Genomic DNA, 14,925 nt, shown 5'->3' with positions numbered 1-14,925 from the left:
CAGAATCTATATATTTCCTACTTAAATATATTCAGTGACTTGGCCTCCACAACCTTCTGTGGTAGAGAATTCCACAGGTTCACCACCCTCTGAGTGAAGAAATTTCTCCTCATCTCAGTCCTAAATGGCCTGCCCTGTATCCTGAGACTGAGACACCTTGTTTCAGGCCCACCTACCTACTAAAAGTTAGCATGTAGGTGTAGCAAGCAACTAGGAAGGCAAGTGGTATGTTAGGTTCATTGCAAGAGGTTTTGAGCACAGGAGTAAAGGTGTCTTGCTGCAATTGTATAGAGCTTTGGTGAGACCTCACCTAGAATATTGTGTACAGTTTTGGTCTTCTTAATCAAGGAAGGATATACTTGCCATAGAGGGAGTGCAGTGGAGGTTCACCAGGCCAATTGCTGGAATGGAGGGATTTTCTTATGAGGAGAGATCGGCAAAACTGGGCCTGTATTTTCTATAGCTTCAAAGAATGAGAGGTGATCTCATCGAAACTTATATAATTTTTACAGGGTGTGACAGGGTAAATGTAGATGGGATGTTTTCCCTGGCTGGTAAGTCTAGAACCAGGGTACACAGTGTCAGAATAAGGGGCAGGCCATTTTGGACTGAGATGAGGAAGAATTTCTTCACTCAGAGGGTGATGAATCTTTGGAATTCTCTACCCCAGAGGGCTGCAGAAGGTCAATCATTGAGCATGTTTGAGGCAGGAATCAATAGACTTCTGGATACCAATGGCATCAAGGGAGATGGAGATAGCATGGGAAAGTGGCATTGAGATAGATGATCAGCTATGATCTAATTGAATAGCGGAGCAGGCTCAATAGGGGCTGAATGGCCTACTCTTGCTCTTATGTTCGTATCTTAAAGCACTTCACAGCCAACAAACTACTTTGGAAATACAGGCATTATTGTAATGCACAGAAACATGACAGCTAATTTCTGCAAAGCAAGGCCCCAAAAAAGAGCAATGGGATAAAAGGAGAGAATCAATTTTTAGTGATGCTGGTTGAGGAATAAATTTTGGCCAGGGCGATCAGAGAACTTTTCCTCTTTTCTTTGAATTATATCATGGTATCTTAAAGATTGACCTGAAGGACATAGATTGGCCCTTGATTTAACGTTTCATACAAAAGATGGCTCCTCAGAGTGCAGCATTCTCTCAGTACTACACTGTTATGTCAGCCTAGATAAAGGTTTTCAAGTCACTACAGGAAGGCTTGAGCCCACAAGTTTCTGCCCCTGAGCCAAAAATAAAGTGACTACTGAAACAGGAGATATTTATTTTTTCATCTGAGGCATATGATAATAAATAAGTCAGGTGTCCATTGAACTCATCCTATAACACGCTATTCTTGCTTGCCACCACCACCATTATGCAATCATCTGGAAAGGTTAAAAACCTAAAAAGAAATTGAGGAAACAGAACTTGAAAAATTCATCTCCAACCTCTGAAAGTGTTCAGAGATGTTTGAGAAGACCATGATGATGGAGTTATCTATCCCTAATGCCCGCTTTCATTTTATGTGTAATTACACTGGCCACATTTGGGAAATAATTCATCTTTTGAATGTTTTCATAGAATCCGCACTCACTGCAAAAGCTTGTTTCATTGATCTATAACTCTATGTGAAAATGCTTCCTGAAATCTAAACCAATCTATATGTATTTAACATAGATTCACACCCCCTAGCCCTCCCTAACCTACTGAACTCATGTTGCCATTTCACATGAACTGAAGTGATTCCTTTCATTAAAAAGCATAAATCAATTCTGCTTGAAATCATGCATTTTTAGAGTTAAACAAATCCTGCTCTCGAAGCCTCTTCTGATAATGTAGGGTTTATAAACCTGGTAGCAACTAGTAGCCTTTCTTTGATCCTTTTTGCAGAGCCTGTATATCACCTACCATGCAAAGGAACCAAAAATAGACTGAGTATTCCAGATAAAGCCTAACCAAGGTCTTACACAGAGATATTTTTGATTTTGCATTTGATGCTTCTGGCAATACATTCTAACTCTTTCTTGTTACAGCAAATGTGTAGCACCGACCATGGATCTTCATGTACTATAAGGCCTAGATTTTTCTCCTGCTCAGCGGCCTTTAGCATGCTGTACACAAGCACTGATTTAGTTGACTCTTTGATGATGTTTGATTAATTCATTTTTGCTCACTAAAAGGCTTTAATAGCTTAGTGTGACATTCACAATCATGAAGAAACCTGAAAAGTGGTTGTGATGTTACTACTGCCAAGTATTCGAAGAATTAATTAAATGCAATTCACAAGAAAATTGTTTTTACAGTACAATTTTAATTTTGGGTGATAGACTGTTGAGTGTTTACTTCTGCTTCATACCCATCCTGTATAGCAACAAACCCACTTGACTAATCTTCAGATCTTTAAAGTGTTCACGGCCTTCTCAATATATACAGAGTGCTGTTATAGAAGGGAGGCGGTTGTGTATTGTGGCTGGACTAGTAATCCAGAGACCCAGAGTAATGGTCTGGGGACCTGGGTTTGAATTCCATCACAGCAGATTCTGGAATTTGAATTCAATAAAAAAAATCTGGAATTAAAAGTCAAATGATGATCATGAAATTGTTGTAATAAACCAATTGGTTAGGGAAGGAAATCTGCTGTCCTTACCTGGTCTGACTTAAATGTGACTCCAGACCCTTAAATGCCCTCTGAAATGGCCTAGCAAGCCACTCCATTCTCAAGGGCAATTAAGGATGGGTAATAAACAAATATAAACAAATATAAAAAAAGTATTGTCAGGCAGTACAATAACCAGTCTAATTGGCATTGTCAGTACGCTTTCCTTCTTGAGCCCTCAAAACTGTGAAACACCTGACCTCCCTGAAATCTTCTCTTCTTACTAGTATCTGAAGGCAGTTAATGTCCAAAGCTTACAATCAGATTAGTAAATCCTGAATTAGCTTACCTTGTATGCACTATTTGATTCTTGCTGGCGCCATGCCTTTAGAACAAATTTCCAATTCACCAGCCAGCCAATGTATAAATTTGTTGAAGTTACAAAACATGAACTGAGAAGTATTATCAGAGGAACCTGATTAAATTAATACCTCCTGTTTTAATTAGCATATCAGACTGAAACAAATGGGCATTATGTTAAACAGCACATTAACATCTAGGCACAGGTGATGTTAATAGACAATAGCTTAGTTCAGAACAGTTTCCCTCTGTTATTAACAATCTATTTTGCTGCGTTTTTTTACTTTCCTTCATAGGATGTTGGTATTACTAGCAAGGCCAGCATTGGTTGCTCATCCCAAGTTCCCCTCGGGAAGATGATGGAGGGCCACCTTCTTGAAACACTGTAGTCCATCTGGTGTGCACCCTCCTATAGTGCTGTTAGGAGTTCCAGGTTATTGATCCAGTGGCAGTGAAGGAAGACCAATATAGTTCCAAGTCAGGGTGCTTTTTTTTTTAAATATTCATTCAGAGGATATGACCATCACTGGCTAGGCAAGCATTTATTGCCCTTCCCCAATTTCCCCTTGATAAGGTGTGATGAGCTGTCTTCTTGAACTGCTGCAGTCCATCTGTTGTAGGTATGCCCAGAGTTCTGATATGGAAGGTTGTTCCAGGATTTTAATCCATTGACAGTGAAGGAGTGCCAATATAGTTCCAAGTCAGGATGGGGCTTAGAGGGAAACTTGCAGCAAGTGGTGTTCCCATGCAATTGCAAACATTAAACTGCATACTAATTCCCAGGGATTCACTGGAGCATGACAGTGAACACAGCATCTCACAAAGAGATAAAAACAAAAAACTGCGAATGCTGGAAATCCAAAACAAAAACAGAATTACCTGGAAAAACTCAGCAGGTCTGGCAGCATCGGCGGAGAACAGAAGAGTTGACATTTCGAGTCCTCATGACCCTTCAGCAGTCATGAGGACTCGAAACGTCAACTCTTTTCTTCTCCGCCGATGCTGCCAGACCTGCTGAGTTTTTCCAGGTAATTCTGTTTTTGTACAGCATCTCACAATATTGGCTCCCAAAGCACTGGCCTTCCAGTCACTGACCTCCAGCAATGTCTCCCCAGCCAGTAGCCCACAGAAATGGCGTGTAACTTGTACGGGAGCTTGCAGGTAGTGGTGTTGACATGTGTCTGCTGCCCTTGCTCTTCTAGATGGTAGGAGATTTGGAAGGTGCTGTTGGTGAGCTTCTACAGTGCATCGTCTATATAGTACGCACTTCTGCCACTGTCTGTTAGTGGTGAAGTGACTGACTGTTTAAGGTAGTGGATGGGATGCCAGTCAAGTAGACTGCTTTGTCCTGGTGTTAAGATTCTAGGGTGTTGTTGGAGCCACAGTCATGGAAGCAAGCGGCAAGTATTCCATTCCACTCCTGAGTTGTGCCCTGTCAATGGTGGAAAGGCTTAGGAGTCAGGAGGTGAGTCACTGTCCACAGAATTCCCAGTCTTTAACCTGCTCTTGTAACCATAGTGTTTATAGGGCTGGTCCAGTTCAGTTTCTGTTCAGTGATAACTCCTAGAACATTGATAGTGGAGGATTCAGTGATGGTAATGCCACTGAATGTCAAGGGAGATGGTTAGATTATCTCTTGTTGGAGATGGTCATTGCCTGGCACTTGTGTGGCGTGAATGTTACTTGCTACTTATCAGCCCAAGCTTGGATGCCGTTCAGGTCTCGCTGCATCTGTGCCTGTGCAAATAGACACGGACATCTTCAGCATCTGAGGAGTTGCGAATGGTGCTAAATACTGTGCAATCATCAATGAACATTCTCACCACTGACTTTATGATGGAGGGAAGGCCATTGATGAAGCAGCTGAAGATGGTTGGGCCTAAGGCATTAACCTGAGGATCTTTTGCAGCGATGTCCTGGGACTGAGATGATTGACCTCCAACAACCACAACCATCTTCCTTTGTGCTAGATATAATTCCAGCCAGTGGAGCATTTTGCCCCGGTTTTCAAATGCTACCTTGATGTCAAGGGCCATCACTCTCACCTCACCTCTTGAGTTTTGTTCTTTTGTCCATGGTTTTACCTTACTGATGTTATCTAATCCAATGTGTATACTCTACTGATAATTATAAAGTTATGAAAACTATCTGGCAGGAAAAATTGGAAAGGAGTGCATTCAGTCTTGAGATAAAATTCAGAGTGATATTGCATTCCATTTTAGCCCTAATAAAACATGGATTATATGTTTAGATATTTCCAATGCAAAATGTACCATCCTTATAAACATTCATTTTTAATATTACTTCATTATCACTGACAATGCAGAATAATTAGTCATTCTGCACAGAAAACAATGTAAGATCAGTGGACAACGTTTTGATGTATTACCATATATTTCCAATATGCAGAGAATAATGCCAATGTGATTGTAAATTAATAACCCACAACAATTTATTTTTATCACAGACTGAAGATCCATCATTTGGGCATATCCACCCATGCCCCTACGCATCTGCACCCAGCTCGTATTAATACTGTCAGTCAGCTCTACATGTTTCACACATTAACTTCTTTCTGTAGTGCACCAATGGACAAGATGAGAATTGTAACCTGGATATTGAAAAGCACTGCAATATTAGCTGGACAGAAAAAAACAGCAGCAAACCCTCCTGATCACTGCAAAGGACACAGTCTACTTAACTCATACTGAAGGCAACAAACCTCTCTGGCCCCTCCCCTAATTACAACAAACCCCTCTGATCAGTGCACAACCAGGACATCAGATCCCTTTGATCAGGTCCCTGCATATGACAAAAAACTTCATCAGTCCGTCGGCAGAATGAATCAATAATCCGGGCAACATTCAGTCCCTGCAGACAATGGACAGCTCCTGGTTTTCCAAATGCTGGACAGCTCCCCCCTTCAAAATAGGCAAACTCGACCACCCACTCGTTGGCATTCGAAAGAAAAAAAGTTAGATTATATATATTTAAACTATCAAACCAAATAAATTGTTATTTATTTTTCTAACCTATGTATTCAGCCAAAAATATCATGGACAGCAGTGGCATTTTGTGATTGTAATAATGACTGTCCCCTGGATTAGCTCCTTTAAATCGCATATAACTGAGTTATTTTCACCCCCGACCCAGAAAAAAAAAACAATTTTGTGGAACCTTAAGTGGTAGCTTAACTCTTTCACTGAATATAAATAAGATCTAAACTGCTTTTTAAAAAATTGTTTTTAGGCAAGTAGGCTGGTACTGCTTCAATTCCACAAGGAGGAGCCATGAATTTTGATCAGTGTCAGATTTTTTCTCTTTTTGCCTTCATGTCAGCAGATTAAGGTAAAATCTCGGCTTTAGTGTCTATTTAATTCAATATATTAATCTTTTTTAAAGGGGCTTTCCAAAGATCAGGGGCAGTTTCAGTACAGCATTGAAGGTACCAGACTGGAAACTAATGGATATGTGGAAATGATACAGAGAACAAATGGTTTATAAATGTGATTTAAACTGCAATCTTAAACTTGCTGCTGTAACCAATTACTCAGTAGTTGTCAAATGTTCAGTTTAATTTTTGTAAGGAGTTTTGTTTTGTGCTTGTGCTGCTCATCACAAATGCCATTTCTTTGAAGCATGGATGTTCCCAAGTAGCTTTAACATCTGCAATGCCAATCCAGAAATATCCCATATGAATAAATAACAGTATCTTTACAGTAGTGAGATATCCCAAGGAACTTCACAGGAACATTATCAAGCAAAATTTGACACCCAGGAGATACTGGGACGGGGTGACTGAAAAGCTTGGTCAAAGTGGTAAATTTTAAGAGCATTTTAAAAGATAAATGAGAGGTAGGGAGGCTTAATGAGGGAATTCCAGAGCTTAGGGCTCAGGCAGCTGAAGAACATGCAAGATAAACATATCGGGAAAATATTTAAATGTAGCAATTTAATCAAATCAACAGGAGTGATGGGGGGGGGCTATGGTTTCCTGTTTGTCTCATAATCCTAATTAGAAAGAACTGGTTAATGATCACAGTCCACAGTAAAAATATTCTTGTGATTTGTTTATAAAAGCCATCTGAATCATAATAATTTGCAGTTAAAAAAAAGCTGCCCTAGCATACCTGTTGTTCACTACAATGCACTGTAATGGGTTAATTGTTTGGGAGGGCAATCCAACATTTTGTTCTATGGTTTAACTACTACACTCCCATGTTATTGATATCATTACACAGGCCAATAACTGTGACATTATTAATACAGTCTTACGAGAAATACTCTGTAGTTGATTCCCAAGAAATATAAGCAGCGTATATGTAGAGTGCTAATGTGCAGTTTTGTTTTGTCACCATCATAGCCTTTTTGAGCACATTGCACACTATAAGTACTTAAGGCATGTTGACATCTGGCAGTGGCACAGCAACCAAATTAACATTTAATAAATATCTTGAAACAGTTCCTATAATTAAACAAACAGCCAAAGAGTCTGAGTTCAAATCTGCAATTTAATCGTAGTGACCAATAAAGATGATAAACTGTAAAAAGTATATATGATTTATTATGGAAGCTGCATGTATTTGATAATCTTATAGGCAATCTAACTTGCTATTTATCCATCTCTATATTCAAGACTAGATTCTGTACTCCAAAATGACCAACTGTCCTTCATTTAACTAGGCTTTGAAAGTCCAACTGAGCATTATGAAATGAATTAATTATCATGAAAAGACTTTTCTTTAACACAAATACATCAAAAACCTTCTTTAAAATTAAAATTAATGGACTTTTTTAAATAATATATATCCTGAAAGTGGTTACCATGCCAACACAAGGGTAGAGGTCAATCTCAAAGCAAAAAAAAAACAGGAGATAATGTGGAACATTACTTTATCATGCAATCACAAAATGTTCTCCCTGGCAACTCTCTGAGGAGGAACCAAACCAAAATTGATGTGATATTTGATCCTGAGATAAGCTGTCATGGCATTACTAAGACTGCCTTTTTTCCACCTTATTAACATTCACCAACACCACCCCAAACCAGCTCATCCACTGCTGGAACCCTCATCCATACCATTTATGCCTCTAGACTTGACTATTCAAGTCTATACATTGACTATGCATTCTACTCTTGAAGGCATCCCAAATTCTGCTGCCGGTATTGTAGTTCACTCCAAGTCTGATTCACCCATCACTTCTGTGCTTGCTGACTTACATTGGTTCCATTTTATAATTCTCAAATGCTGCCATAGTCTTTCTCCTCCTTATCTCTAATCTACTCCAGCCCTACAACCTTCCAATATAAAAACAGGAAGTGCTGCAACTACTCAGCAGGTCTGGCTGCATCTGAGGAAAGAGAGTCAACGTTAACTCAAATATTACTCGAGCATTGCTGAAAAAAGAGACATGTCAAAGCTTTTCATCTCGCACTCATCAGGATACTTCACAAGAATACCAATATAAAGGGAAAACAACAATTTATACTGTATGTGATGACAGTGCTCATTGGTTGGCAAGTGAACTCTGACTGGTAGAGGTGTTGCCATGGAGAATGCACCAGTGATAGTGACTGACAGTTAACTTATTTGAAACATTAACTGTTTTCCTCTTCACAGATGCTGTTGAGTATTCCCAGCACTTTCTGGTTTTATTTCAGATTTCCAGCATCCACAGTATTTTGCTTTTACCTTCTGAGATATCTGTGCTCCTCCGATTCTGGCCTTGAGTGTCCCCAGTTTTAATTATTCCACCGTTGGCGCTCTGCTTTCAGTTGTTAATTCCCTGAAGTTTAGGGTTCCTTCCTTAAAATCTCTCCACCTCTCCTTTGCTTGCTTTCTTTTAAGATGCTTCTTAAGCCCCACCAAGCTTTTCACCATTTGCGCTAATATTTCCTTCTGGCTCAGTGTCACATTTTGTTTGATAACTTTCTAGTGAAGTGCCTTGAGGCATTTTACTAAGTTACAACCACCTTATAAACAGAACTTGTTGCTCTATAGAATTCTGTAGCTCATGCCCTAGAGTCACAATAATTTGAGCAGTTGTAATTTTTGGCTTGGTAGCTACTGGGTAAGTACTCGATTACAACTGTAGCTTTGCTAATTCAGTAATTTCAGTAATTCATCATTATTGACAATAAGACGTTTCTTAATGGCACTATTAACTTCAACTTAGAAGAAGGCCTGGAGGTGGCGTTGGTCACAAGGCACAGGAGCTGCGAGAAGATACAGAAACATTACATATTCTGCAGATTATATTGATTGAATAATTAATTACAAGACAGCTTTCGAAAGGGGAATGAACTCCGATAGTATCAATCTAGGCTAGGACAACTTGTTATTTGATGACCAACTATATTGCCCACGATATAAACATTTCTTAGGAATCTCAAAGGTTAATCAGACAATTTCAAATCAAATCACACTAACTGAACTATTCTACTTGCCATTTTATTCTTCAAGCCATTTCATTTCACACTTTAGTTTAGAAAGTCAAAGGTAAGTGTTCTAATTTTCCTTTTGTTAGTACAAGCCACAAAATTATAAAAGGTTTTTTGTTTGGTGCGGGGAAATCACTTGAGCTGACGAAAATTTCTTTGAGCTTATTTTTGGTGATATTATAACGCTGTTTTCAGCGGCCACTTTTGTTCGGTTTCCGTAATTGGCAGCTGTAGTTACAGCGAAAGGCATATCGCATGAATTCGACAGATCAAAATACTAGCGGCCAAGTGGCGATGGAGGAACGGTCTATCGCTGATTCTTGGCGGGGGCGGGAGCGGTATTAACAACTCCCGTGTATACCGCCAGTAATTGATGCCACTATTTGAACCCTCGGGCATTATACACGGACGTCACTCCCGCCCAAACTTCAAAGCACAAACGACAAAACTCAAGGCAATTCCGAAGCAAGAGCCGTTATCCTGAACCGAAACCCATCGGTGGCGGGGGCTAGAAAGCGACACCTGCTGATTTTTGTAGCGCAAGCCTTTCGAGAAAGATGTTGCCCCATCGAAAACGTCAGGTTCACGTTATGGCAATTTAACCTTGAATTCATGGCCCGTACAGTACCTGTTCGGAAAGTTAAAGATCTGTGGTCCCGCACTTTTATCAAGGTAATGGTAATTAGGGCTTTCATGGTCTCCTTTTACCTATGGTACCCCTAATTCTGTACTCGAATAACTAATATTATACTTCCAGGTGATTTATTTCAATGCAACTTAATATCCCATGACCGTGTTTCTAAAATATCCCACGACCTTGTTTCTAAAAAAAAATGCTTTTTTTTGTATTTGTTAAAATCCAACTGAGAGAAATAGTTGTAAAAAGACAGGATTCTACCCCATCTTTCATTTTCTTTGGGGTACAGTTCCAACTCTAGAAGAGAGAGAGAGCGCAGCTCTCTCCCACATCCACCACATCTGCCAACTGGATTTTAAGCGGATCTCTGAACAGCGCTGACCTTTGCTTTCGATCTGGATCTGAAATCCGAATCAGCCTGCTGTTCTATTAAACAGGCTTTTTAAAAATAATAATAATAAATTGCATAGGGGACAAATAGAGCCTGCCGACAAATATTCTGATCTATTTGCGGATGGGGTGGGGGGGGGGGGGGAGAGAGATAGATACATGCTGTGAAAATAGTAAAAATTCTCGGTGTCATGCATGTTATCGACCACCTCGCCTGTCCCTTGTCCCAGAGAGTTCATGCTGCACTTGCCTGTTTTTCTTAGCAGAGCTCATGGTGCGGCGGGTATTTAAGAGAAAAACAAAGCTACGTTCTGTGCCATGTACTATTTGGATATGAACATTCCAACCGAAGGGAATAATACATCTTAGTGCCTCCATCTACAGTAACGCAGTGTTACGGGAAGCAACATCGCTCGCGCGCGAATCCCGCTGGAAAGCCTCAAAAGCGCTCATGATCTGCTCAGGAAGGAGCGGTGCTGGCCGGCCAGCTGTTTGATTTACTTCTGTGCATTTTACAGACTCACGCCACTAAAATACCAGGCGACAAAAAATAATAATAATAATAAAATCGATCAGGAGTCCAGCCAGAGTTATTAAAGATTCATGGGTTGCCAGGGCGATATGCAAATACAACTTTTTAAACAGTTTCTCCCAGACAACGCAAGGCACCAACAAAACGGCAGGTTTTATATATATATATATATATATACACACACAGACAGACTTAGGCAACCGGCAATAAATCCGGAGTTCATTTCATTCAAATGCCTATTAAGTTCTATGCTGGAGGGAGCTTTTTTTTTAAAAAAAAATAGGGCTAAGTGTGGTCTTTTACGAGAGAGAGAGATTGAGAAAAGATTGTAGTATGGATTATAATCCTTCAGTCTGCAAAATGAACAGCGCATGCAGGCAAAAATACACAGGTTGTTCTAGAATAGAAAACTTAATGAAAAGCAACTTGAAACAGGGCAGGGATGCTCAGTAACTTGTCTCTGGTTGAACGGAACAGGATCGGGGCGGGGGGGGGGGAAGGAGACAAATTAACCAAACACATGCGGAAACGCAGGCACCAAGACACACACATACCTCCATACACAGAGACATAGCTACACATACATGTAACATGAACACATAACAAATAAAGGGGAGTTAATGATCATCTTACATCATCATCTTCACAGTCACTTCTGTGCTGGTAATGGTAGCGGGGCCGGCTATCATCCAGAGAGCGTGGCGCTTTCCCTCCGTTGTCCTCATCAGCGCACTGGCCGCCAAGAAGGTGACTGGCTTCAGCAGGCGCCGGATAAGATCTGGAGGTGTTAATCTGCCCTGTGATTCTTTGATATAGCGAAGCCATAAAGTCAGCTCTGGGGACTATCGCAGACTACAAAACCAGATAACTTCTAGCAGTCGGCGTCTATGAACGGTCCACTTAAAAGGGGTAGGAAGTGAGAGTGCAAGAGTACAGGGGGTGGGTGGGGGCAGAGGTATATGAGAGACAGATATCTGAGAGAGGGAGAGGCCTAACGGTGCTTCGGCATCAGGAGATCAGGGCGTCCTCGCCAAAAATCCCGCCAGGACTGGACTGGAGACGGCGCCGGAGTGAATCTAGAACATGCCGGGTCCTCGATCACTCCCGGATCACATCCCCTTCAGTGGGAGGGACTCAGACTGTCGATACGGCATTCAGGACACGCTGTTCTCCCGGCTCTCCTTCTCCCTTTGCCAAGGGGTCTGGGATGTGGAAAGGGTCTTCGATCTCGCTACAAAGAGGACGCATCAGCGGCAGCAACAGCGCCGCTCGGTTCTCCCCTCCGTCTCCATGTAAACTATCACACTGCCTCCCCTCTCCCTCTTCCACCACCCCCCCCCCCCCCCCCCACAGACACACACACACACACACACCCTCCCTCCACACCCCCCCTCCCCCCACAGACAGACAGACACACACACACACACACACACACACAGAGGGAGCTGCACACACCTGACCGCTCTAAACCCCCCCCCCACACACACACCCCTACCTCCCCCCCCCCACAGACACACACACACACCCCCTCCCCCCCACCCCACAGACACACACACACACACACACCCTCCCCCCCCCACACCCCACTCACACACACACACACACACACACACAGGGAGCTGCACACACCTGACCGCTCTAAACAACCCCCCCCCCCCAACACACACACACACACACACACTCCTACCTCCCCCGCCCCCTCCTCCTCCCTCCCCACTCTGCACCTTTCTGTGAAACACAGGAGTATGGCCGGAACTGACGAGGGAGGAATACGCCAAGACAACCGCGATCCCGACCCCGATGATGCTTTCTGCATGAAAAGTAACCCCCACCACTCCCCCCCCCTCCCTCCCCCAAGCAAACTGTTCCAAACTCCAGGTAGTGGATGTATGATCTGCCAGCGATCACCGTGCAATAGGGATTGGGGAGTTGCTGAAGGAGGGTCGGGGGAGAATGGGTGGTGGTGGTGGTGCTGGTGGTGGGGTAGGGAGGAAGGTTTTAGCAGTTATTCTTCTCCTTTGGGTAGTCAGAAAAAGCACAAAATCCAAGGGGTGCTACCTAACATCTGGAGAACGCTTTCCTAGCTTGACAACGCATTCCCCCACCACACCGCCCCCCCCTCCCCACACACACACCCTCCATCCACTACCACCCGCTCCCGTGTTAAGCAAGTGTTTAATTTTTTTTGCAGAGTTGGTGTGTTAGACAGGCTGTAGCACCCCTGTGTGGACATGTTGAACAAGGCACCCGTCACCTAAAGAGATGTCGCCTTCGCTGCTCACCCTTCACTTCACTGTCTGTCAGAGGAGGAGCACAGCGAAGTGCGCTTGGGGTTATTCGTTCGTTAACGCGAATTCGTTCATCCTAGCGCTGAAAACAAGTACCCCCGGTGGGAAGGAAGACTTGCGTTCATCCAGCGCTTTTCGCGACCTCAGAGTGACCCAACGCGCTTTACTCAATGAAGTTTGGATTTTAAAAAATATATATATATTCATTCACGGGATGGGGGCTTCCGCCGGCTGGGCCAGCATTTATTGCCCCATCCCCTAGAAGGTGCCTTTGAGAAGGTGGTGGCGAAGCTGCCTTCTTTTGAGGTGGAGTCACTGTCAAAATGCAGCAGCCAATTTAGCAAACTCTCCACAGCCCACCGCCCCCCTCCACCCCAGCCAGCCAGCAATTAGAAAATGATTTGTTCTTTGGATATGCAATACAAGGCTATGCGCCTAGTGCTGGAAAATGGGATTAGAATAGTTAGGTTCTTGCTCGACCTGCGCAAACCTGGTGGGCTGAATGGTCTTTTTCTGTGCTGTAGACCTCTATGACTCTATGTAAGCTGAGTGATAAATAGCGACCTAGACACTAGGGTAAACTTCCCTGCTTATAAGAAGGTCTGTGGCCTTATTACCAATGAAGTTTTATGACAATATACCAAGACTAAGTTCATTGTCAGTACGTTGACATTAGTGCAAGATTAATTAATTCACACCAGAACTGACAGGAACATTTCACTTTGTTGAGTCCCTTCGATCTAACACTCCCTTTGGGAACAGTGACAACTGGAGTGTGAATCAGTTGCACACCCACTTATCAGCTTGGTTGAAAGCAGCAGCGACCAAGCCATTCCAAACACCACCCCTGGTTAAAATAAAGAGAATGCAATGTTAGTCAATGCTGGGAGTTGGAACTCACTGTACTAAAAGGAAATTGCCTTAGAAACAGAAACATGGTCCCCCCCACCCCCCCACCCCCACCACATCCCCATTTAGTGTGATTGCTTTTCATTCATAAGTGGATAACATTTCTGTTTACCAGTGAGATTTCATTTCTCACCTTGTGATATAGTGGTGGTATATAATTAGACAAAAAGAACAACAAGGTACAGTGCAACCTGTACAATGCTTGTGCTGCATTCCTGGGTGTATTTGTGTTTTTTTAAATTTAGCTGTCAAATCCAACTAGTCTACTTTAAATATAAGGAACTCAATTAAGTCAGGTATCTCAAACGAATTTGGTAAAAATGTTATACACAAGAGTGTAGTACAAATTCATTTAGCATTCGTAGGCCAATGGGAGTACTGCTATCAAAAGCACCAGATAATTATGGATGAACACGGATTGTCAGCCCAAATTAGCTCACCCACATAATAAGATTCTCACATGCCCTATTTCAATATTCAGTTGTTTCTAAACAGATTCTGGGGGCTTTGCTCCGCCACCTCCACCCCCACCCCACCCCCCCACCCTTCCGTCAACTATTCTTCTAGGAAGAATATGTCACCCCTTGTGTGAAGATAAAATCCCGACTCCAGTCCTCAAGTTACTCTTTAATCATTGGGAACTTGGGATCCTTATTTCATTCTCTCAATTTAATTTAAAGTGATATTCTAGTTTAACATTTTCTATTCCCTTTACTGTCTGCTATGTCTTTGCAATATTACTGCTCAAGGAAGGTGGAGAAGACAAGGTT

The 14,925-nt window shown here is 42.3% G+C and overlaps 1 protein-coding gene across 1 annotated transcript in view; it reads right to left on the bottom strand.

Moving 5' to 3' along the window:
• The window catches only part of dpp6a (dipeptidyl-peptidase 6a), a 1,248,500-nt gene extending 1,236,717 nt beyond the window's left edge, over window positions 1-11,783 (bottom strand). Inside the window, exon 1 of the mRNA XM_041184706.1 lies at window positions 11,592-11,783. Coding sequence (XP_041040640.1) covers window positions 11,592-11,783 — 192 coding nt within the window. The remainder of the gene's footprint in view (window positions 1-11,591) is intronic.
• Window positions 11,784-14,925: the final 3,142 nt, after the last annotated feature.

This window comes from Carcharodon carcharias, chromosome 3, assembly GCF_017639515.1.
Source record: "Carcharodon carcharias isolate sCarCar2 chromosome 3, sCarCar2.pri, whole genome shotgun sequence".
NCBI lineage: Eukaryota > Metazoa > Chordata > Chondrichthyes > Lamniformes > Lamnidae > Carcharodon > Carcharodon carcharias.
This window is presented reverse-complemented; position numbering and strand designations above follow the sequence as displayed.